Raw genomic sequence first — 25,285 nt, forward strand, 5'->3', positions numbered from 1 at the left:
GAGTTGTGTTACTGTGAGAGACCAGTGCTGTGTTATCTGTCTGCCTGCTTGGATCTCAGTTGTCTGAGGTGTACTTCCTGAGCTGGGAAAACTCGTGTAAAAACCTTGGGAATGGACTCCAGCCCCTCCTGGTGTATGCAGGACTCTTAGGTGAAAGTTGCAGCCTCGTGTTCCTGCAGCCTCTCCTCCAAAGCACGCCGGGGCCGCTCTGTCCAAGGGGATTTCCAGCTCTGTTGCTGTTGAGCTGAAGCTCTTTTGGCTGGTTTGCTGTGATCAAATCACTTGATGAGGACATTTGGACCCAGGAGGTGGAGATTTCTACATGGGAGACTGAGCTGAGCTGCTGGAATGCATTGCAAGTCACTCACCAGATGGTTTTCAGCTGCTTTGATTTGATCTGTGTGATAGTGAGGAGAACATGAAAGTCACCTGTTCCTCCAGCATTGCTTTCATGAGCTGAGCTTCTGGCAGCAGCATCCCCTGCAGGATGCACCTGGGGGCCTGGCTGTCTGTGTTCTCAGCTTGGGCACTCTCTGTGCAGCAGCAGCATTCCCACAAGCCGTGACACTGTTGGGTCCAGTTCTCCCTTGGCACGTTCTCCTGCTGCTCTCACTGGGAGCAGCATCCCCAGAGCTGCAGCAGCTGTGGGAGCTGCTCCTGGGCTGTGCTGCAGGTACGTGGTGTCCATCCACCTGTTGGGAATTGCTCCACATTTGCTGTAGGACTTGGCAGGAGCAGCAGCCAGATGGTGTCTCCAGTTGTTTGGGTTTTTTCCTTGTTGTTGTTTTGCTGCTTTAAAATCTGAAGACTGCTTTCAGTTAGGCAGCTGCTCTCAGTCATAGTGCTGTTCAAAGTAATTGACTTTCCATTGACTTTGGAATTTGGAATAGTGTCTAAATATTGTTGTCAGCTTCATGCTGATTCCTCTTCACTGAGGCTGAAGTCATTTCACTTATGACCTCAAGCTGGACTTGTGTTTTGCTCCCATGGGAACTAAAAATAATAATTATTTTAAGAATAGGTTCTTAATCACTTCCTTCTTTTGATGTACTAGTCTTGTTTAGCATTTTCTAAGAATGTAATTGAAAATATTTTAAACTATTTGTGTTTTAATTCCAGTTTTAATTAGCTCTTTGAAGATGCAAGGAGTGTACCAGACTTGATTACAGTTCCTTTTAGTCTTTTTATAGAAAAGCATTTGCTCTTGTTATTCTGAGTGCAAATTATTAGAGTTTTGTTGCTTTGGCAAACTGTCGAGTCACACAGAGCTATGAAGAGATGAACATTAAGTTGACAGATTTTTTAGTCAAAGGCATGTGGGCACTTTGTCAGTGGTGGTGATGCACCAACATGTTAATCTCCTGTCTCCAAACTGTTAATGGTACAGATGAGAAACAGGAAAAGATGTGCTTTGGTCTGGGTTTGGAAGGAAACATAAGGTGTGCAGTGGTTCTGAGGCAGAGTTGGCTGTGCAGTGAACATTGCAGTTTATTTTTGAAGAGGACAAGGAAGGAAAAAGAAATTCCCAGTCAGGCAACAACTCATCTTCTGGTGCATTGCTACAACCTGTTGCCACAACTGGCATTTTATATAGCAGTAAAATTGGAAGAGCAGAGTTGGTTTTCTTTACCTGTCTCTTGTCTGAAGCCTGGCAATTGCTCCTCTGTTACTGTCAGAGCTGTGGGAGTACCTGAGTGTGAGAGCAGTTGTGGTGTCAGCAAGGCAGGAAAGAAATGGGAGCCAAATACGTGAAAAAATGTTGGTTTAATATCCTGTTATTGGCAGCTCTGGCATTCTAATTGCTTTTGTTTAGGCTTAGGACTTTTTACTTACTTTTAGCATTGCAAGTTTTATTAAAAGGTTTCTTTAGAAAGAGCTGCTATTGGGAGGTTTCCCAGACCAAATAGGAAACTGGGAACCATCAGTTCTCTAGCCTCAGGCTCTATGCATGGGCTTTGGTGAGCCAAGGGAAGTGCCTTGCCCTTCTGTAGGATGTGCTTCCTATTTGCACAGCAATTTTAGAGCTTAAATGTGAAGTGAACTTTTAAGGATAAATAATTCCTCTCTGAGTTCATTTGTACTGAATGTGTGAGGCAAATGTGCTGTACCAGGGCACTGCACTTCATGGCAGAGACCATTCCTGACTGACCACGTGCCCAGGAGATCTTCTCTGAGAGGGAAGAGTGTTTGTAGATGACATTGCTCCTGTCACTCCTTCTGTCCATCACCTCTTGACCTGATGCTCGTAGTGTCAAGGTGACCCTGTTTCCTTTGTTGTTGTATGGGTTGCAGTTGGTATTGCTGGTCCAGTTCCCTCATAGCAAGACATAAACTTGAAGATGTGGGGCTAAATCCCCCCAAAGCAAGAGAGAGAATCTGGGATAGGCACAGTTCCTATACTTTAATCTCTGGCTTGAAATTTACTGTGCTATGGGTATTTCCTACTTCCTCTGCTCTGTCAGTAGTATGGATTAATGATTCATAAAGGTGTGTTTTAAGGGCTGGGTAGTTTGTGTTTATACAGTGCTTAGTAGAGTCCTTGCTGTTTCTTCCTTTTTTCTTCCATTTCCCTTCCATCTCCCAGGAGCATTCATGCATAAGCCATTTCTTTTTCCAGCCTTGCCTTTCCTTGGAGTAAAGTTACTCTTTCTAGCCTGTTGGCACTCCTTTGTGCCCAGCTCTGATTACAAGCAGTGTAGAATTAATGGGTTATATTTTTTCTTGGGCCAGAACTGGCATTTCATTCCTCCTTTCCAGTGTTTCCAGCCTGGGTAATCGAATGGAACTGTATCTGACCAAACATGCAGAAGCCTCTTAATTTACATAATCTCAATCCCAGTTGGAAGAAGCTCATAGTTGAGGATTAGAAGAAGTGTGATACTGGCACAAAGAAAAGTGTGTGTGAAATTAATTTCATTTCTACTGATATTTGTGAGACCAGCTGTGACAGTTCGTAGTTCTTGTGGAGGACTCTTGAAGACTGGAATAATCTCTGGCTCCTGGCTCAGTGAGCCATGGACAGCAAAAGTTGTGACTGGCCAAGTGTGGCTTGTTGTTGTTTCATCTGTTGGCATTTTGACTGGTTCAGGGGGATGCTTTGTCTTGAAATGAAGGAAGAGAGAAAAACTGAAAGCAGAATGATTTGTTGTCTGTTTTGTTGCAGCGGAAGGTTGGTTTCACCAAAATGGAAAAATTTTAAGGGATTGAAGCTTCAGTGGAGAGACAAAATCCGTCTCAATAACGCCATCTGGAGGGCCTGGTACATGCAGTGTAAGTACCGTGCGGGGGGCGGGTCTTTCCTGAGTGAGACATGGGTGGGAACAAGAGATTGTAATTATTATCTAGTGAAGAGCTCGGGATGTTTGAGGCAGTGCTGTTGGATCAGGGCTTTGCTGGATGTGCCCACACCGGGGATGTGCTGAGTGCTGCAAGCACAGCCCCAGATCTCCCTGTTGGTGTTTATCAGGCAGGAATCCTGGCTGGCTCCCTGTCACACCTTGGCACTGAGGTGACAGCTCTCTGCAGGCCCTGCCCTGCTCAGCACTTGCATTTCTGTTGTTGTTGCAGACCTGGAGAAGCGCAAGAACCCCGTGTGCCACTTTGTCACCCCTCTGGACGGCTCCGTGGACGTGGACGAGCACCGGCGGCCAGAGGTGTGTGAAACCCTGGGAACAGCCCAGGCAGCTCTGGATTGTAACAGGATTTTCTGGTCTGCTGGAAACAAGGGCAGCATGGCCAGGCTGTGCTCTGTTTTTATTTAGAAGGAACCATTAAAAGCAGAGTGAACCTGGTTCTGTGAGTTCATGTTAGGATGATCAAGGTGCAACCAGAAGGACATTTGTTATCTGTGTAATTTATGTTCATGTTGTAGTTTAATGAATCATAACTCATAGAAATGCTATTTGAATAGGTAAAATTTTGACAGCCACTGCTGTCTTCTGACTGGAAGTTGGTGTGAAATCAGTGATGACTATTTTCAGGACTGAATCTAAGTGACCCTGGGAGAGTTTTCTGTATTTTATGTAATTGGCAAGGTGTGGTTTCAAAAGAACAAGCAATTTCTTTCTCTGTATTAAGGTAGTTTCACAGACAGATCAAATATTAGTTTGTGTACTTTCATTTTTGTGCTGCTGTAAACATAAATGAAAACTAACATCTGCCCTCTGGCTCCTTGCAGAAAACCAGTGAGGCCCTTGATGTGGCAGTATATGGCTCTCTCTAGACTGCATAACTCTAGAATAATTTATAACTCAAAGGAGTTCCAGATGAGTTTGTGGAACTGTCTCAGGTTTTTGAAAGAACAGTGTTGATGTTTGTGTTGAAAGTGACCCTCGAACACAAAGTTAAGGCTCTCATTAGTCTGCTGTCCCCAACTTACACACTGCTCTCTGTGATACATTGAAGACCCATATTGTCTGATCCTTTTGTTGCCATCAGTGTGTGGCCTGCAAGGTCCTCCCTGAGCTGGACATCAGATTTCTATTGCTTTGTGTCATTCATAGCAGCTTCTGCTTATTTTGTGTGTCTGTGCATGTGACCTTGTGGAATTCACAGGATGTTGTGTGCTTTTACGTTATATTTCAGTAAATTAATTTTAAAGTTTTTTTTTTTTTTTTTTTGCCATTTTTAAACTCTTGATTATGGTTGAGCTGCTGTGGGAGATGCTGACAGTGCAGTCAGATGTCATCTGGTGTTTGGGTTTTGTGGGAAAGATGAAATTAGTACTGTCAGATTTGCTCTGTGGTAGCTGAACTCTGGGACAGTGTGGGCTGCTGATACATGGGCTCAAATAGAATTAGCATGCTTTCTTTTGCATTTTTTATGCCTGAATATTTGCTTGGAAATGTATTGAATATTCATCCCTTATGTGATTCCGTGTAATTCATGGTATGTGTTTGTGTTCTCAGGCCATTGCAACAGAAGGGAAATACTGGAAACGAAGAATTGAAATAGTCATTAGGGAATACCACAAGTGGAGAACATACTTCAAGAAAAGGGTCTGTTGGTTTTCATAGTGAAAGTAGTTTGTTAGAGCTTGATCAGTATGTTGCTGCTTTTTGAGTTTATCTATCACTTTTTCTGGCATGCAAGAATACTTAAAACAGATGATAAGCTGGTACAGACATGTTCATCTGATTAGTTCCACTTAACTAAAAATTATTTTGCTAGGACTGATTGTGCATGATTGGGTCTTAAAAGTTTTTCAAAATCAGGTCTTCCACTGGCACATACAGGACCTATTCTTACTTCACCATCTGTTCTGTTCTCCTTTTGCAGTTACAGAAGCACAAAGATGAAGATCTTTCAAGTTTGGTCAGGGTAGGTAACAACACTGAGAAGTGGCAGCATTTATGCTTGTAGAACCCACAGCAGATAACAAAGCTGTAACATGCAGTAGCTTGCTTTGATTAAAATCTAAAGACAAGCATCTTGCTTAAGCGTTAATTAAGGTTAGACACCTTAATGTTCTGTGCCTCAGAGAGCAATGTGAGATTTGTAGCTTGAATTGCATGGAGGAAAGGTTGAATGTAAAGTGCTGTGACAGAACTAATGGGAATCAGCATTGCATGCCCAGAAAGATCAATCTCTGAGGGCTGGCACATTATTTCAGCTTGTTACTGAGTTGTAACTGGCACTGCTGCCTTGCTTGTGTAACTGGATCTGTGAAGATGTGGGAGCTACGTGTTGCAGATCTTCCTGCTGTGCCCACACCTCAGGCAGATAATATGCCAGGATCCTATAAAAGGACAAAATGGTTAAAGAACAGTGGTATCACCATTTAGTATGTCCCCTTAAACTATCAAAATTACTTTGGGTATATAAGCTGATGGTCAGAAGTACTGTTCTACTGTTTTTGCAATGCAGTGTAGAGTAACTTGACCTGTAGTGAGGGATGAGTAAGCCAAGCCACATTATATTGCAGTTTTCATGGGCAAAAAGTGTCTTGTGCAAACTCAGAGTTTCAGATACATCTCACAAGACAGGAGTTGTTTTTTTGCATTCTTGCTAGTCATGTTTTTTTTAATCTTTATTCAAACCAAGGGATTGTTAATCTAGGTGCAAAAAAATACTTGTGTAATCAATCAAACAAGGAAGTGTTGTTATCTATCTTACATCTTTCTGGTCAGTATTTGGGTTTGGGGCAAAAACCTTCCCAGTGTTGTGGCATTTCAGTGAGCTAAAGTTGCTGGGGTATCAGAAGCACCACTGATGTGTTTGTCCATTTGATGGCTCCTCAAGGAGAAGTTCTTTCTTTAAAAATGGGAAAAATTATTATAAATCTTAGCGATTGATTAGATGATTATGGATTTTAGATTATATAGATCTGTAGATTATAGATGATTATAGATTTTTTAGATCTGCACCAGACTGCTTTGGCATTGCTAGACAGCCCGACCTCTCTTCCTTTCCTTTGACAGGATGATGATGTGGTTCTCTGGCAAAAAAGAAGGTATGGCAGAGAAACCCCAGTGCCCATGGAGGAAGGCAGTCTCTTGGATGCAGACATGCTCATGTCTGAGTTCACCGACACCCTGTTCTCCACACTCTCTTCGCATCAGCTGGTTTCCTGGCCAAATTCCAGGGACATAGGTATTTGTTGGCTGTAGCTATGTTGTATTGAGAACCCCTACAAAAATTCTGGTTTGTTGCTTTGCTGCTCTAGTTTTGCCTTAGAAATCTATCTTATATTGCTGATGCAGATTAAAAACAGGTCAGGAAATGTGGCTGTCTTATGATTCTGTAGGTTATAGAATCCCAGTTAATGATCTGAATTTAATTTCTGTCTTAGCTTCTTATGTGGTGCTCCCAGCTTTGCCCCCTAATGTTGCTCTGAATGAATCTGTGCTGAGCAGTATTTACTTTATCAGTGGTGAAGACATTGTGATTTATCTCAAAGCATAGTTGTGTGTGTATTTTTCAGGGAGTGCCTGTATAATTTTGTTTGGCTTTGTCCAGTAGAACCAGTGCAAGTTTCATCTGTACAAACAATTCCAAGAGCTGTTCAGCTCTGTCTGGAGGCTCTGACAGTCTGATGGGACAGCACATGTCCACTGTTCACCATCCCTTGCTGTATGGATGTCTGAGCAACTCCAGAGCAGCCATGGTTTGCATGAATTGTACTCAGGGCAAATGAAGTGGGTGATTGTTTATTTTAAAATACTCTGCTCTGAGCTGTGGTGGGCAGGCTGTGCTTCCCAACATGTGTGTAGTGCAGCAGGGGCAAGACAGGAGGTTTGGGAGCAGGAGGCATCTGAGCTTGACAATCCCAGATGTCAGTTAGAGCCTTCAGGGTTCACCTCTTCATTTTTAGTGATTGAAAGTTTAACTCCCCAATGGCTTTGATATCTGGACTGTGCTGTAGCTCTGAAGAGAAGCAGATGCTCAGTTCCTTTCAGCAGCAGTTTTTCTGTAACATCTTGGCCAAGCCTGGCTGTGGAGTGTTTTATTCCTTCTGCTGTTATTATGTGAGTGGTGGGAAGCTAATCTAATCTGTCTCCTGAATTTTGCAGGACACTTAGGAAATGCTGACATGATTCAACCAGGGCTTATTCCTCTCCAGCCAAATTTTGATTTTATGGATACTTTTGAGCCTTTTCAGGGTAAGAATCATATATAGAGTTCATTAATTTCTTAAATATTGCAGTGATTTATGAACTAGGCTTTAAAAAGAAAGTTTATTACAAACATCTAAGGTGTTCCCATTTCACAGTTCTTAGTGATGAAGACATTTAACATTTTATTTGTCTTTGGATGTTTTATGGCACTGTCAAGGATCCATGTAACATTAAACTGCTGACAACTTTGATGTTTATGGACCTTCATGGAAGTAAAGGGCCACATCTATTTGCTGGCTCTGCAAGCAGTCTGCATCTGATAACTGTACTTTGTGGGACTCACTGAGGATCAGCTCTTGGCTGTCTTTGTGTAGATGAACCTTTGACAGGACTGATTTTTGCATTGTCCCAGTTTGCATGAAAGCTGAAGGAGTCATCCCCAAAGAGAGAGTTCCTCTGGAGACAGCAGTTGTATGAAACCAAAATCTCATGGTTTCATTATTTACTAAATAATACAGATATTCCTGAGAATTTTAGGATCTAGCAATCCTGTACCTTGAGTATAAAAAGTAGAAAATTAATAGGTGACTTTTCATGTTTCAGAATTATTCACGCCCAGTCGCTCCAGTAATTATTTCCCTTCCGTGTCTGCTGTCAGCTCAGCTACCACAGACAGCAGCAGCCACTCTTCCCAGGTAAGAGATCTTTAAAACAGAAGGCTCTGACACGAGCCATGTCCTCCCAGGAGGAGTTCAGACATGTCTGAATCAGTGACATTTCCTTGTCTCTCAGTCTCCTGTGCTGCCATCGGGTTCGTTGCCCAGCACGCTTCCAGCAGAGAGCATCAGCGATGAACTGATTCCTTCCTCAGTACCTGCCCCTGTCATTCCTGACGTCGTTGCTGGCCAGTGTTCCAGCATTAGAAGCGGGGGATCTTTCATCCAGCCGGCAGACTTCCCTCCTGACTCGTCTCTCAGCGGGCCACAAACGTTCATGTCAGTGTTCCAGCCGGCGCTGCCGCTGCTGCAGCCCGCGGGTGCCCAGCCGCAGTCGCCGCTGCCCGCGGTGCCGCTGAGCTCCAGCCCGAGCCCCGCCCCCGCCGCCTTCGCTGCTCCGGAAACCCCCAAGTTCCTCTGTGAATCCTCGGTCATCACTCACACGGCTTCTGCCACGCTCACCCACAACGCCCCTGCCACCACCTTCAGCCAGAGCCAGAGCCAGAGCCTGGTCCTGGCCACGCAGCAGCCGGGGGCAGGAGTGCCTTGTAACCTGGCCTTCCAGAGCGCTGTAGTGCAGGGGCAGCCCCGGCCCCAGCTGACATTTGCACTTCCCAAACCTGTTCCTCTGGCCAGTGCTGGGACAAGGCCCAAACAGTCACAAAAAATAGTGCCTGCTCCGAAGCTTGAAACAGTGTCCTTATTGGTAAAGAATGCCTTCATCACCCCAGGTGAGGAGCACTGCGGGAGGATGGTTTTGTTTTCTGAGTTAGACTAGCAGGTGGAAAAGATCTTCTTGCTTTACATAAGTTAAAACAGAGCTTCTGAGTGTGTCCATGGAACCCTTGAATCCACTAGCTGAATGCAAGTGGTTGCACTGTTCAGTGGGATGCTCTGGACTGCTGGAAGGATTGGAAGCAGCTTGGTTGAGTGTGAAAAGCTGATCTGCCAAAGGGGTTCTCTCTGCAGCATCTCTGATGGGCTGTGTAGCTGCATCAGCTCTGTGCTCCTGCCCCATAGAGACCCTGGATCTTGGTGTGATGTTGTGATTAACTGCCCCTCAAAGCATTCAGCCACAGTGGAGGAGGAGATTCTCCTCAGGCAGCTGGAGATCTTTGTCTCAAGCAGTCTAGAGACCCTTGAGATGCTTTAAGTCAGGAGTGGGTTTCAGGTCAGGGTAGGAACGCCTGGGACTTCCACCCTGGGTGGGATCTGGAGCCACCGTTGCTGCACAAGGCAAATAACAAGATAAGGAGAGAGAATTTTGCTTGAGGTGTTTCTTGTAGGAAAGCTCAAGGCTGGAGCAGGACAGGCAGAATGCTTTTTTAGGATTATTGCAGTCTATTTTTAGACTTGTGCTGGCTGGGGGCCAAGTGACTTCAGCCACTTGAAATGTGCAACAATAATTCAAGAAAAAGCTTGCCTGGAGGAGTAATGTTAAACAGGCTTTACTAGGGAGTAGGTGTGTCTGCTGGGGCCTGATAGTGAGGTTACCCACCAAAAAGAAAAATCAGTGTTCAGGAGAAGGACAGACCCAAGATCTAGTTCTAGGATGTCACTGGGATCAATTTGGTCCATGATTAATAGCACGAGGGTGTTAATGGCAGTGTTCCTATCTATAGTATATTATTAACTAACAGTCCATGTGCCTTCAGCAGTCAAGACATGCATTTCTCACCTAGTAAAGATTGTAGGCAGCTCATTTTCAGAAAGCCTTTGCCCCTGCTTTTCTCAGTGCTTCCTGGGTTGTTCCTCACACCATATATTACTTTCCCAGTGTTCCAGCATGTACTTCTATACCATCACAACCAGTGGCTTTGTTTTGCAGATCAGTGGCATGTGTTTGGGGATCATGGTGTTCCTAAACTACTGGGACACCAAGCTCAGGGGACAAATCCAAGAATTTATATAAATACTAGAGCTTTATTTTTGGCAATAGAATAAACATCAGTACTTGTAACTGAGGCATTTATGCCTGTTATTTGTGTTCAGGACAAACAAATCATCTTGTGACTGTAAAGCAAATTACATTATATCTTGTGTTAGCACTGCTCTGTATATAAGGACTCAAAAACCTGTACAGATTGTCTCATCAGGTGCAAGACTTCACTGCTATCACCATTTCATGATAAATGTGCTGATTTTGAGAGGAAAGTCTGCAAAAGATGCATGTGTAGGACAGAAACATGAATCATGTAAAGCGACTGCTAAATATTGTTGATGGTTGCTGTAGTTCCCCAAATGTGGAAGTCAGAAAGGCCAAGCCTGTGCAGCAGCATTAATGCACTGGTAAGAGGTCAATAGAGATGTCATAAGTCCAGCTGAACGTCAGTGAACAGTGGAAGGGTTGTGATTCCAGCTTTAGGTGTGGGAATGCTCAAAGAATGAACTCCCTGTGTCAGTGACAGAGCTCTGCTCCAGACAGACCCACACAAGGACTGGCACAAGGTTTGTACAATCCACGGGCCTCTCTTAGGGAGGCTGTGCAGAAACTCCCCTTGAGTCAAAACACAATTGTCAGTCACAGGTGACACTGTCAGGGAGGGGACATTGGATAACCCTACACTGTCTCCCTGTCCTGCTGTGTGTGTCCTTCAGGTTCCTGATGCTGAACTGCAGAGGGGTGGCTCAGCAGGGGCTGATCTGTGCTGACACTTCTGCATCATGGCTTTATTTGTACAAAGGAGAGCTAAACCACTGCAGCCAAGAGTGAGGCCAAATATGTTTGGTTCAGTTTTATCAAAACCCAGACAAAAGTTGTGTCTTTGCCTGATTCTTCTCTTTGTAACAGTTTAGGATGGTCAGTCATGTTCTGTCTAGGCTGGGCAGGAACCATATCAGCATGAGTGCTGTGGTATTGCATTGGTTACAAGGAGATCTTCACAGACTCATGTGGAGACATTTGCTGCTATTCAGAATTACCTCTAGCTGCCTAAGCACTGCAGAACTCTTGGTTCTTTAGCATATTTTATAGAATTTTGGTGTGGATTCCCAATTGCATTTAGTTGTCATGTGGTTATGTGTCATCTAAAGCAGCTATAAAACCAGGTAGTGAAAGAAGCTGGTAGGTTGAAGTGCTGAGGGAAAGGATTTAAGATACGTGTACAAGGAAGCATTAAGTATTGAGTCATTGACCCTTCCTGGGTCAGCAAAGCAAGCCTGAGTGTGATGGAAGAGGGTCCTCCTCTTGTTAAACCCAGCTCTGACAGAATGAAGACACTTTGCATCTCCCTGAACTACTACATACCTCTGTAAATTCACCTTGAAACAGTGACAGTGATGCTAGAAAACTCAGAAATAGCTGGAGTGTTGAAGTCCTTTGTACTGGATTAAGGGGGTTGAGATCATTGGAAGACAGGCATTTTATACTGCAGTGAAATAGTACCAGATAGAGGCCCCTTGATCCACACCCGTGTTTAATGACAAGTTATTTCAAAATAATCTCCATCTCTGTTTTTGTCTCATTAACTATTCTAACTGAATTGTGTTCTTCAGCTGCCTTTCAGGGACAGTCCAGAGCTGTGATTGTAACTCCAGCACCTTTAAAAAGAGAGGGGATTTTGACGCCAGCCACGTCTCAGTCTAATGTTGCAATTGCACCAGCTGGAATTGTCAGAGTAAGGAGAAGAAAAAAAAAATTACATATTTGTTTTCTAGGCCTGTTATTTGCAAGTAGTGAGAGCCATAATGTGCTCAGGCAGGTAACGAGTCCACTAAATCCTGTGTTACCCAACATATGCATTTGTGCATTCAGCTTTATCTTTGCTTATTGTTAATGTAGCCACTTTATGGGCTTGGAAGCACTTTATAGTCTTGACAGGCTCTGTGTCACACAACAGTAAGGTTCTGAGGAGGCCTGTATTCACAGTGCTGTGGATGGGGATGGTTTGTGCTTTAACTGCAGAAGCTGGAAGGAGCCCAGGGAGCTCACCTTTCCAGTACCATGTTGGAAAACATGCTTTGAGTATGTGAGTGGGTTTCCCCAGTATGTTGTGTGCAGGAAGATGGAGATGGATTTTAGTATATTATACTGTTGATGTGTTATAATACTGCATTAAGTTATGAAAGGATACTGGTATCCTGCCAGAAGCCTGACTTTGGTGCCTGCCAATTCCTTATATGTTAGCCCTTGTTTTATGTCATCAGATTGTTAATCATGTATTAATTTGCTACTTGTAGTGAAAGGCAAGGTAACAAATCTCTCTCTCTCTCTTTCTCTTTCTTAATCTCTCCTTCCACTTTCTCTCTCTCATCCCTTCTCTCCCTCTGCCCCCACACTGCCCCTCCTTCTCTCTTTCTCTGTTTTCTCTGTGCTGTTTCTGTGCTGTTCCCAGGCTCCCGGGGTGACGGAGTTCCGTAGTAACATTCTGGTTGGTCCAGCACAGCGAGCACCAAGTAGTCAACAAAGCCAGTCCACAGTCTCACATCTCTTCCCTCCTAGTGTAGTCCAGGATGTGTTGGTGAAAGGAGAGCACATCCCTTCCCACTGTTGCAGTTCACAAGTTCCCTCACCTACACCTAGTAAGTTAGAAAGCTGTAAGCATTCTCACCCCTGCACATGGAAGTGTGTCTGTTGGTTAGGCAGGGTGTAAAGGGGGCCTTGAGGATCCCTAGATAATTTTTGAAGGAAAAGCTTTTCAGGCCCTTCTACTCCTCAGCTTCAGTTGCATCCAGTGGTTTGCAATTTTTATCTTAAATGACTGTGCAGCATTCCCACAAACTGTGAGTTTGTGGTTCCTGTAAGTCACTCCTTTCTAAAGGGATGTGCTGTTTTAGTCACCAAGAAATGAAAGGCATCTGGGTAGGAAGTGCTGAATAGGTTTGTTGTTCAGTGTCATAGCTCTGATTTTGACTGGAGGAACTCAGACACAATCCTTGTAGGTAAGTGCAAAGACTCCTTTTGCATGTGCATCAACAGAGTGTTCCCTGGGCTGGCTCTGGAGGTAAATGCTTGAAGTGTCACCATCGTGTCCCAGGCCTTTAGAGACTCGTGGGGAAGCCCAGGAGGACCATGGAATCACAGCCTGTGCATCCAACATGCCTCTGCTGAAATATGTGTGTGTGAAAGGATTGTTACATCTTGCAATTCAGGATGTATCATGTGACATGTTATCCTAAACTTTCCCAACAGTGTTGATGTTTTCAAGCATGTGGTTGCCGTATCAAACAGTGTAATTTGGTTGCTGACTGCATTTTGGTTCAATTCTGAGTAGAAATTTCTCATCAGATACATTTGCTAACAAAGTTGTTTGTTAATGTGTCTTGTGTTTTTTCCTTTCTGAAGGCCGGGACTGTCAGAACTCAGGCCAGGCTTCTCCCTGCACCTCTGAGCAGAGCCCCAGTCCACAGTCTCCTCAGAGCAGCTGCTCAGGAAAACCTGCCACTGACCCTACTATGGCTGCATTTAAGGTGTGTGTCCCTTCCTTTTAGGGGAGTTTCTTGTTTGCCTTCCTACCTACTTTTCTGTCCTGATGTCTGAGCATGGACTAGAGAAAGTTGTGCTTCAGGACAGTAGCATGTTTGTGTGTTGGGCTTAGCTGCTGCACCCGTGCTGCTCTGTGCAATCCAAAATGTCAGATTCTAATTGACTCTGCTTTCTCAGGGATGTGTCACCAGAGGGGCCAGGCTTAGCTGTACCTCTGCAGGACCTTATGGTCATGACAGTTCCTGCTGTGGCTCACAGGAGTGTTCTGACAGGTATCAGTTTACTTGGTCAAAGATTTCAGGTGTCTTGTTCTAAACTGTGGCTTTTTGCCACTGTTCTGTTGGGGCTCTTCAGTCTGCAGGGCTCTGGCCATTGCTGGAGGAGAAGTTCTTGACCTGCTGAGTTACTTACATGTCTCCAGTGATGCTATGCAGCTCCACAGAGGAGCAGCTCCACAGACTCTACAAGTTACACCTGTAAAACCCTTCCAGAATTACTGGGGTAAGAACTTGGCGGCCTGGAGATAGCACCCGAGAGCTGCTTGTACCTCACACACAAGCTCACCTTGTCAGAACACTTTCTGTGGTGGTATGAGAAACTTCTCCAGAAAAACCCCATCAGAACAATCAGCTGGAACCCTCTCATTCATTCTGTTGTGGAAGGGAGCGTTACTTAACTGTTTTGTAAGTGCCAACCTCCTTCTGGCTTTTCTTGCTCTGTGTACCCTGTGAGTTTGGTTACTCTGGGGCAGAAAGGTAAGTTTAACACCTGCAGCCTGTGACTGCACTCAGGTCTAGATCTGTTGCAGAGGATAACCAGAGCTGCCCCTTGCTGACCATGCTGCAAGTTACTCATAAAATTTGGCAGGGGTTTGCATGGCATGAAAGCTCACAAGCAGTGGATGCAGCCTGTTCTGCTGCTAGAGAGTAAGGTAACAAAGGAGCGAATTAGTAGGGCTGGCTGATTGTGGGAAAGTGGTCACTAGATGGAAAAGCAAGGACATGGCTATAAAATAGGCTTTACAGCCATGTAAACACACCTGCTCTGACAGGAATTGCTTTGGATATGTACTGTTACTAACTCTCTTGTAAGACAAGAAACAGTGATACTTGCCAGGCTCCAGATGTGTGCTTTTGTTCCTCTGTATTGTTAGTTAGATTAAACAGTTCTGTATTGCTAGGTAACGTGGTTATTTCAGTTTGGCAAAGCATAGAGGGCACTAGAAATCTCAGTTTTGCTCATGAACCTGCATTTTCTGTGGTTTTGGGCAACCACTTCACTGCTTTGTTCATTGCTTTCCTCCATTATAAAGTGGGGTGATGGTGAGCTGCAGCCAGAAAGCCTCACTCTGCCAGGAATGTGTTCTCAAAGTGCAAACTCAGTTAAAGAAGTTTCTTCATCCCAGGTTTTCTGTGGCATACTCCCAGGGAAAAGCAGAAATTGATTGGCGCAGCAATAGGAACAACTCAGGCTGGTGCTGCCAGGGAGAGACTCAGAACAAAGAAATCCCTGGGCTGTTACACAGTTATGGTCTCTTCCTTCCTGGATCTTTGTCTGTGTCCCTGCTGTGGCTGGGACCCGTGTAACCATCCCAGGGATGATCCCTGGCTGTTGCAAGCTCCAGCTGAGCTGGGCAGGAGCCACAGGGCGGCAGTGTGGCCCCAGCTTTGGGAAGGGATCTGCCAGCTCCTCCTTTGTCCTCAGCAGCTCAGAGGCCTTGGAATAATCTGGCATTCCCAGTGCTGGAGCAGAAACTAAAGCTCCTTTTATAGTTTGGAAAGTTTTTTCTTTCTATGAACACCAACCTTGGGAGCTCCAGTCAGTGGTTTGTGTAGCTCCCCAGCCCTGGGATCCAGGGGCTGCAGGATCCTCCTGTGCCTGAAAAATCCTGCCAGTTGTTTTCTTTGTTACTGATTGCAAAGTATTTCTGCCACAGGCTGGACCAGTTCTGGGTCTTCTGATCTTTGTTCTTTTGTTAATATAAATCCTAAATATTTTACTTCCTGATGACACAGCTGAAACTTAGATGTAAGGTGATCGTTTCTTTCTGCTAAAGCATTCAACAGACAAATAGTATCTTTCAAACCTTTGTGTGCCTTGCTGGCAAGGTAACAATCATGTACAAGTCTAGAACTCCAGGTAATATAGTATCTTTCAGATTTTCTTCTTGCCATCCTGGCATGTGATGCTTAAAATAGGTGCAGATGTCAGAGGTGGGTTGGTCCATGAACACACTGTCAATTCATTATTAAAATTTTGGAGAGTTATCCCAGGGGAGACTGAATGCCAGCAAATCAATAAAAATGACACTGAATTTGAGTAGATGAAATAGTCATAGCAGCAGAACAGTAATGGAGAACAGCATAAACTGAGCTGATTTTATTTATACAGAATCGAAGGATGAAGCATCTTTCAGAACAAAAACGAAGGTTCAATATCAAGATTGGTTTCAGTGCTTTGAACAGCTTGGTGTCAGCCAACTCCAAGTTGGTAAGTACTGCAGCAGCACCTACAATTTAATGTGAAATGTAAAAAACAGCCATTCTAGAAGTCTTGTAAATAAATGTAATCATTTCACTGCTGAGTGCTCAGCACAGCAGAACACACAGTGCTGGAGCACAGCAGTAAGCAGAGGTAGAATGGAGAAGCTCAGGTAAATTCCTAACATTTCTTCTTCTAACATACACCATTGAGATCTCTGCCTCCCAGCAGGAGTCAGGCATGGTCAGTTCAGATGATTTGGAAAATCTCTTTATACCACCCAGCTGTTTTTAAGAATCCAGGCCTTTTTTCCCTCTTTCACCTGTGTTTTGTGCATGGGTTTACGGAGAAAAAAAATACCAACTGATTTTTCATTGTTAAATTACTTTGTCCAAACTAAAAATTTACTCTGGCTACACTAGTTAATTTAGTTCACTAAACTGAAATACAGATGTATCTGCACAACAAAATTCTTAGTGACCTTTAAGTGCCAGGAGCTTTGAAACATGGAAAATATGAAATCTTTTTGTGCATCATGTTGATTTGCTTATATAATTTTTATAATTTCAGAAATTTAGATGATATGCTGTCAGAATTTCACCTCCTGACTTGAATAGTTGGTTTTGAAAGGTAGTTCTTTTGGAAAACTCAGCTTTACTGAAATGTTTGGTTATTTTATTTTTCAAGTACAGATTTTTAATAGGTTCTTCCAAATTTAAGAGTATTATTATCTGTCTCCTCTTGTGGGTACTTCTGTTTAATAACTTCAGGTTTCTCAAACTAAAATAATTTATATTACCAACTTCAAGCAGCGCTTCCATGAGCACTATAAATCTGTCTGGAGATATAGCACATCCTTCAGTACTTAAGTAAGAACTGTAAATACTTTTAATAGGGCAGATAATGAAATAAAGTATTTTTAATTATTAAAATACTTCTTTCAACAAAGTAGCAGAAGTGTAATTTATGGAAGAAAACAACCCCTGCAGCCAGATTTCTCTGTACGGGAGTGCAAAGAGGATTTACAGAAATGCAGAGTTGAGTATCTGAAGTGTTTTGCTCTGCCTGACCCTGTGCTTTTACAGACAGTGAAGGAAAGTTAAAGGGTGCTGAGTGCAGGTTAGGAGGACAAGCTCCTCCTGAAGCTCAGGTTGTTGCAGGAAGCGAGCTGTGTGTCTGTTTGGCCTAGATCAGCCACGCCATCACGCTGCAGAAGACAGTGGAGTACATCGCCAAGCTGCAGCAGGAGAGGACACAGATGCAGGAGGAAACCCGGCGCCTCCGGGAGGAGATCGAGGAGCTGAACGCCACCATCCTGTGAGAACGGGGAACTGACAGGGGTGGAGCAGCTTCAGTGATGCCTGGGCCAAACAGCAGGGAGTGTGAGCTCAGTGTCACACCGGAGCAGATGGGTGTGGGACACAGCAGAGCAGCTGTGGGATGGGCATGGTGCAAACTGTGGATTTTCAGCAAGTTCTGAGCATGGAATTCACAGCAGTGGCAGCAACTGGGAGGATGTGTCAGGTCACAATAGTTCTGAGAGGTCAGTGAGGATGTTTTTATAAAACTCATTGGTGATTGAATGCTCACTCTTTACAATGGCTTTGCTGCAGTTTTCTTTCCAAATGCGGTTTTTATAGAAAACTGTGATTGAGTACATAAGACAAAGAACTTGGGCTCCAGAAGTTTGCCACTGGCTGAACATAACTGTAATAAATCACTTCACCTTCCCAGTGCCTCAGTTTGCTCTTTGCATTTATGATTATGTACTATTTACTATTGCAAAGCACGTTGAGGACTTCAGTGGCTTTACCTCCATCTCCAGAAGTTTTAGGCTTAGGCATGATGTTAGAATTAGCAGTAAATCAAAATCTTTTTATATTTCTTACAAAATATGATGAAGTCTGCTTAGTTTTATTTTAAATTGATTTGTTTCGTAAGAATCTCTGTTACATTTTCTTCTGTAGCATTGCTTAGGAGTAACTGTAATTTTTTTCTTGCCTTCTAATGTCCTTGTCCTTAATGGATGTCCAAAATCACTTTGTTCTATGTTTTACTTCATTTCCAGTTTTGTTGTTTGTAACAGCTTGATAAATTACTTTGCTGCAGTAATATAGATAAAATTGTTGGGAAAACAGTTTTTATTCCTGACTGGAGCAGTTAACACTCTGGGGGGATCATGGACTGGGAATCTCATCCACCAAAGACACCAGGAGTACACACTTTTCTCCTGCTGTAGTTTAGTCTGGAAGAGAATTGTGTCCTTTTTTGGTGGGATTCTGACCTTCAAATATCTTTTCAGTTCTTGCCAGCAGCAGCTCCCTGCTACAGGGGTTCCTGTGACACGGCAAAGGTTCGACCACATGAAGAAGTTGTTTGATGAGTATGTGAGAAGCAGGACCCTGCAGAACTGGAAGTTTTGGATTGTATCCTTTTATACCAACCTGATGAACTTGGGCTTTGGTATCAGCACTTGTAGAGCCAAAAAGTTGGGATTCTGCTGCTGTGGCTTTAAGCCAAGTTGCTTAAATATTAAGTATCCTCAGTTTTCATCCACATCTGTGTGTGGATATGGATTCTTGCAGAACTTGCTCACCTCAAGTATGGGGAGGCAACTGGAAAGTAAAATGCAATGCAGAGCCAAGGTTTTCTTGCTAGGTTATTGCACTGCAGAAATCTTTTGTGGACTCTGCTGTAACTGCAGCTTTGTTTGCCTTTTGGAAAATGTACATAGACAATAGCAAAGATTTCAGGGGGAAAAAAATGACAGTTACTGAAGCTGTTCAAAAATTTGGACATTCCCCTTTTTTCCTCTTCAGGTCAGTGTGGAGGAATTTTACAAAATAATAGTGAATATCACTAGGAGCTAAAGTTCCATTTTTTCCTCAGTCTCAGTGTTACAAATTTGAAAATACAATTATTTAAACACTGCAATCTCTCTGGCAGTTGAAGTCCACTTAGAAATTGAGTGTCTTCTTTGTTACAGCCTTTCCCATAGAATGTTTTGAACTCCCCCTTTGTTTTCTCCCTTGACATCTGGTGGTTTGCAGTTCAGCATTATTATTAAGCCATTGTTTGAGTCCTTCAATGGGATGGTTTCCACAACAAGCTTTAAGGATCTCAACGACACTGCACTGGCCTGGTTGGATCAGCACTGTTCTCTTCCTGTTCTGAGGCCAAGTAAGTGAAGTTCCATTCAGCAGCTCTTCAGATCATAGAAAGTATAATGTCATAGCATTTCTTAAAAGTCACAGGATGGCAAAGAAAGCACATGATGCTGAATGGGACTTTCGCTTCCTTTTGGTTAACTCAGTGAAAAAATAAGAGCCTCTTCTGACTGCAAAGGTGGAAAAAATATTGTTGAATATATCAGAATTTAAATAGTCTTTAACTACATTTAAGTTTCAAAAGCTTGGCTCTCGTTGGAGTACATTTGGCAGTGTGATTTATCTCATAGTGAGGGAAGACCTCTGAGATTTGTATTCAGCTTTGTAGTGACCTTCTCTTTGGGCATCATTGCTCGATTCTTTCCCTCTCACCTTTCAGCGAGTATTTAATTTACATTTACAGCTGTCAAGGGCTGCTCTCTTTTGTAGAAGATCAGTCAGATTAATAGCTTTCCTTGCTTTTCCTGATGGTTTCCTGCCTTTTTTTTTTTTTATAGTGGTGCTGAACACCCTGTGGCACCTGAGCAGGAGCACCTCGATCCTGTCGGACCCATCGCGTTTGCCGGAGCAGGCGCGGGAGGCCGTGGCCAAGGTGAACAAGAGAGCAGGGGAGACCTAACAACCAAAGACTCTGAGGTGCTTGTCCCAGGGGTGGAGAACCCACCAGGCCCTGCCTGCCCAGGCTCCTCCAGTCAGTGCACTTTAGAAAGGATTCTCTCCATCACCAGAGACATTGTTCAGGGCACCTGGCCCTGCCTTGCGAAGAGGTGCAGGTGATGCAGCGTTGTCAGAACGTTTGGGTTCCTCTCCAGTGCTGTGCTGTGCTCTTGTCACGTGAGAAAAAACACCAAGCTCAGGTAAACTCAGCAGGTTTGAGCCCTGCAGGCAGCAATAGATCTCCATCAATGCATCCTTATGCAACTAATGAAACACCCTCAGTTCTCTGAAGTGTAAATCCTGTACACCGAGGAATGTGCTCTTCAAGGGGAAAAAAGTACTTCTGATTTCATGAAGCAAAATGTGCTTTTTATTTTGTTTTCTGGTATTCATTTCCATGTGTTTTACTTGAATAGTGAAAATTGTTAAACAGGATCATACGAAAAACCAAAGGAGAAGAAAAATCTGTCAGTGATGTCAACTCGTGGCAAAAATACTAGAATTAAAATCTCAGGCTGTGTTTTGTGTATTTTATTTTAATGAGTGTATCATTGCATCTGATCAGTTTCAAGATGTGCTTTATTTTCTAGTAAATAAAGTTGCTGATTTTTATTTTTTTTATATAGCCATTGCAAGGAAGTAGCAGGCTGTGCAGTAAGTGCAAGAAAACAATTTTAGATTGTATAAATTCTGCAATTAGGATAAATACATGAATTTTATATCAGTTTAATCAATGAGCTATTTTCTTGCACTCTGCACAGTTCAGCTGCCATCCTCACAAAATGTGCACATATAAAACACATCCATAGGTAAATGTAGTAGCACTTCAGAGACAAGAATTGAGTTTTTAATGTTAAAAAATTGGCTTTTTTATTATCTCAGAAGCTGTATCAAGCCACACAGACTTGCAGTCAGTTCTTTGCTTCTTTGTCTTTTTTGCTTCTTCTTTTTGCCTTCTGTCTGAAAAACCTGAAGGACTTTGCTAGGCCTGATCTATATGGGAAGGTTATGTTCAGCATGAATTATAAAACATGTAAAAGTAAGTTTAAAACTCAAAATACAACATTACATTTTTCTGTGACAATCTCAGCTTGTGCTGTATTCTGCTGCAGGTGAACAGAGTCCCGTTCCAGCAGTGATTGTGCATCCTGAGACAGCACTGGGATGTTCATTCCAGCTGATTGTTCACAGTCTGGGATGATCCCATGACCCTTGTAATTCCACTCATGACTTGATCCTGATTGTTCAGAGCTATGCAAACAGTGGCAGCACTTCTTGAGCAGTGTTCTTCCAGTTCCAAGAGCAGGCTGAGGTGCTGTGCAGCCTCTCACTGTGGGAAAATGAGGAATAACTGGAACACTTGGGGATTGCACACTCTGAAATGGGCTCAGTAGGTTCCCTTGGGGAAAGGAGCTTTTTCTCAAGCATTGTCCCCACTTTCCTTCACTTTGGAAGGAAACAACAGGCCTGGGAAGTGGGGCTGAGCACATTGTTCTTGTTTCTCCTTTGTCCTGAGTTTTTGCAGCTAATGGCTTTCCTTGCAGAGTTCCTTCTGTGAGAGCAGCACTGTAGCAAGGACAAGGCACTAAAGGTGAGCCTCTCCCTGCATGGAGGGACTGAGGGCTGAAGGGGAAGGCAGAATGGCACATTTTGTACCGACACAGCTTCCTGTGACTGTGCAGGCAGAGGGAGAAATGCTTTTCTTTCTTTTCTTCTTTTACAGTAGTTTTGACATATAATTTGAAGTTCATGGCACATGTGAACACCTGTGTCCCTGTGATAGAAGCAACAAAATTCCAAGTCTCAGCCAAGGAATGGTGTGCAAAGGTTGTCATAGTAATCAAATAGTGAGTAGATTTTCTGGAGGGATCCATTCCTAGGTCTTTCATAATGTTGTAATCAATTAAACAATATTATTTTGGATACATCTGGGTAACAAGTGTTGAATAAGTAAACCATTTTGTGAATCAGAGCTTTCAGTTCTCCCATTTTTATCACTAGTTGTGAATTTGACTCCAGTAAAGTAATTTTACACTGTGATGAGCTGGGGGTGTCCCTTATGTCCTTTCCTCGGTGGGCTGATCTCACTGTTTGTGTATTAAAAGCATCTCTGGGTTTCTAGCAAGGAAGCAGCAGGCATATTGTCCAAGAGCTGGTGGTTTTGCTGACCCTTTCAGATGAGGAGATCCTGTGATGCCTCCCCTGCAGTGTGATCTGCTTGTCAGCAGTGATGGTGTGTGATTTTTACCATTTCTAGTATTGATGACGTGGGAGTTTTGTCCCAACAAGCACAATGCAGTACAGTCATCCTTCAGGGCCCGGGGAGGAGCTGAAACCCTAACATCACATATTCACTGAACAAACTGGAAAATGAAAGCAAACTTAAAGGAACAGGGAGGGATAATTTACCTGAACTGCTAAAAACTTTGTCCATTCACAGTTTTGATGTGGATGGAAAACTCATCCATCAGATTGCACTGTGAGCTGGTTACAATTGGAGGGAAAGTGCTTGTTTAACAAACTGTGGTGCAGAAACAAACTCAAAGCACTGTTAAAAAACTGCAAGTCTTAGAAGAGAAAATATTTCTTACTTAGGCAAGAGTGTAGGAGGGAGGAAAGGAAAAGTGAAAAGATACTTTCCACTAGTGCAATTACCAGAAATGACATGGCTGCTCTTTGAAGCAGTGATTCAATATATCTTGTCACCCTGTTATTGCAGATCAGAATCCTTTTATCAGTCAGCCTTGTGAGGAGAGTGATTTCACTTCATTTGGAAACACAGAGGAAAAAAGCTGGTTTATGTCTAACATCTGAACAGTAGAACCACTAAAGATTGATATGGAAAGAGATGGATCACGTATGTATTAGTTCCTGCATAGTTTTTCACTTTGATTTATGTTTAAACGCCTTAGTCTGTCTTTATTACCCATGGAAGAGTTTAAATACTTAATTTCTCTCAAAGTTTGGTAACACTTTCTCCTGTAATTGAAGGACTCTGATTTCCTCAGTGTCACCAAAGTAAGCAAGCCAAACACACAGTGCCTATGGTCTGCACAGCATTGCAGGTGCTGCACATCTGTCTGGTGCTAAACTTTTGGAGAACCCCCATATAACTGAATACAAGTTGTATTCTGTCAAATCCAACATATTTCACTCAGTAAAGGAGTGGCTAAATAACTTATTTATGGCCTGTGATATGCACAAAGTCAAACTGGGATTGTCTGCTGGATTTCCTTCTGACCTCAAATCGTATTAATTAGTATATTGTAGATGGCCCCACCCCTAACACAAGTTCTGGAGAACTTGGGCATTATCTGGTGGAGTTATCAGCTTACCTTGTAGTTACTGGCATGCTTTTAGCAGGAGGAGCAAGGGATAAAGGTCCAGGAGCAAACTAGAATTTAAGGAATTACTGAGGAGTAGGATCAGAGACGAGTGCACACTTCACCATGACTGTCTGATCTCTGCACAAAACCAAAGAATTTTTGGTTAGTACCATTTGACCTGACTGGAATGTTCTTCCATGCTCTTCTAGACCCCTGGGGAAGGCTTCCCTGAAGGAGGGGGTGCTACTAGAAAGTTTCCATCTGTGCCTTAGATCTTGGTGTCATGTATACATTTGATTAATCATAAATCATCCACTGTTCCTCCTAAAATGATGCTCTGTGGAAAATTCAGCGAATGGAAGAAGTGGGGCTTCCCTGGCTTTTTAGGGGATTTTATCTGTGTGGCATTACTGTGACCCTTTCAGACTGAAGTTGTGAGTAACTGTGTCTATATTTGGAAAAAATTGCATCTTTCCTGTTGAATGCTCCCCTCCCCACTGCCATGTGCAGGAACATGTGTGCACACATGGACATCATCTCTGACAAACCCAGGAAACAGGCAAGGGCTTCAACCTCTAAATATCAAATAGCTTCAGAAGAAAAAAGGCTCTCAAATGTATTGAAAAACTGCATCTCTTTGTATCTTCAGTTGTTTTTTTTAAATTCCTGTGTGAGTATGTTAGTGTTCACATGGGGTAGAAGGGGCAGGGACAGGTAAATTTAGTTTTGTTTGCTTTTAAAGCTCAAAACTCCTGAAAAACAGATTGAGAACAGGAAAGGGAAGCTCACTGCAGAAAGATAATGCTTATTTGAAGGCTGTTTCACTTTCTCAGTTTCTGAAGTGGTTAATTCTTGCCTTGATGTTGCCAGCTGGAAGGTACTGCTGGAAATTGATTGGGTTCTTCACTGTTTTCTCCTTTTTCTTTCTATTTTTTGGTTTATTTCCACTTTTATTGCATGGAAAACCACCAAAAATCAAAAGGCTGATGACATCTAGTTCAGGTTCTTTAGAGATTCAGTCACACCAGTCTGGAGGACTATGGACAATTGTCAATAACTTTTAGGAGTTCTTTAAATTAGGTGAGACATCAGGAGTTTTTCTATTACTCCTCAATTTATACACTTGAGTTTCAGAGGAGATTATTTGGGGTTTTTTTTTGTTTTATAGGACCCCAGTATTTTTCCCACAACATTAATTAAAGCTCTTCGTTTTTTTGGTTTAATTCTTTCTTGGATTTTCTGCTCATTTACTGTGTTAGAGCAGAAGTGGTAGAACCAAACTGTAGCTTTATCTGTAAAACTTGAGTTCTTCAGTTACAATTACAGTAACTTCAGTTACAATGAAACACACCTTAGGTATATAATGGAATTAGTTTCTAGCCATTATCTGAACTTTTTATGTCTGAACTTTTCCAACATGAATAAGCTTTTCAGTCAAAATACATCAACGTTATGAGCAAGCCTTCTAACAATACAATGAATAAATAGATCGTTTTGTTCTTCTAACCTTGTATTTAAATGTGTTTTTAAGTGAATGGAATTCATTCTTGTTAAGAAAAAAGGAAAAAAAAAAAAGCTTGAAGGTATGAGGACTTCAGGTTGTGCTCTTGCTTTGCTTAGGTTTCCTGTTCTGTTGCATGACAACTTCTGTTGTGCTGTTGATATGTAGCACTTTTCAGTAGGTCTGTTAAATTGTGCAATGCATTTTTTTATATTTACAACCAAAACAATAAAGGATATTTTTTGGAAGAAACTGGTTGTAATGCCTTTACTTTCTGACTGGAGGTGGGGAAATGGTAAGTAGAATTATTCCTGGACCAGAGTCAGCACTTGACATCCTTTTTGCAGCTCTAAAAGGTGACAAGAGCTCATTTCCCTGTGAACAGTGCTGGAGTTACCTTTGGATCTGTGTGTTTGGCATTCCCAGAGCCGGGCTCTGTATCCTCTATGGAGTTGC

The 25,285-nt window shown here is 42.9% G+C and overlaps 1 protein-coding gene across 3 annotated transcripts in view; it reads left to right on the forward strand.

The window, feature by feature from the left end:
- The window catches only part of MLXIP (MLX interacting protein), a 44,332-nt gene extending 19,251 nt beyond the window's left edge, over positions 1-25,081 (forward strand). Inside the window, exons 2-17 of one of the 3 annotated variants that reach the window (XM_056503993.1) lie at positions 3,164-3,270; positions 3,568-3,653; positions 4,908-4,997; positions 5,278-5,319; positions 6,420-6,591; positions 7,512-7,601; positions 8,160-8,251; positions 8,349-9,003; positions 11,768-11,889; positions 12,607-12,793; positions 13,557-13,681; positions 16,089-16,187; positions 17,368-17,495; positions 18,481-18,604; positions 19,229-19,358; positions 19,843-25,081. In XM_056503993.1, the coding sequence (XP_056359968.1) occupies positions 3,164-3,270; positions 3,568-3,653; positions 4,908-4,997; positions 5,278-5,319; positions 6,420-6,591; positions 7,512-7,601; positions 8,160-8,251; positions 8,349-9,003; positions 11,768-11,889; positions 12,607-12,793; positions 13,557-13,681; positions 16,089-16,187; positions 17,368-17,495; positions 18,481-18,604; positions 19,229-19,358; positions 19,843-19,964 (2,371 nt within the window). In that variant the 3' untranslated portion in view covers positions 19,965-25,081. The remainder of the gene's footprint in view (positions 1-3,163; positions 3,271-3,567; positions 3,654-4,907; positions 4,998-5,277; positions 5,320-6,419; positions 6,592-7,511; positions 7,602-8,159; positions 8,252-8,348; positions 9,004-11,767; positions 11,890-12,606; positions 12,794-13,556; positions 13,682-16,088; positions 16,188-17,367; positions 17,496-18,480; positions 18,605-19,228; positions 19,359-19,842) is intronic. The other 2 variants (XM_056503995.1, XM_056503996.1) reach the window with 2 other exon arrangements.
- The last annotated feature ends 204 nt before the right edge of the window (positions 25,082-25,285 follow it).

Source organism: Oenanthe melanoleuca, chromosome 15 (assembly GCF_029582105.1).
Source record: "Oenanthe melanoleuca isolate GR-GAL-2019-014 chromosome 15, OMel1.0, whole genome shotgun sequence".
In the NCBI taxonomy this organism is placed as follows: domain Eukaryota; kingdom Metazoa; phylum Chordata; class Aves; order Passeriformes; family Muscicapidae; genus Oenanthe; species Oenanthe melanoleuca.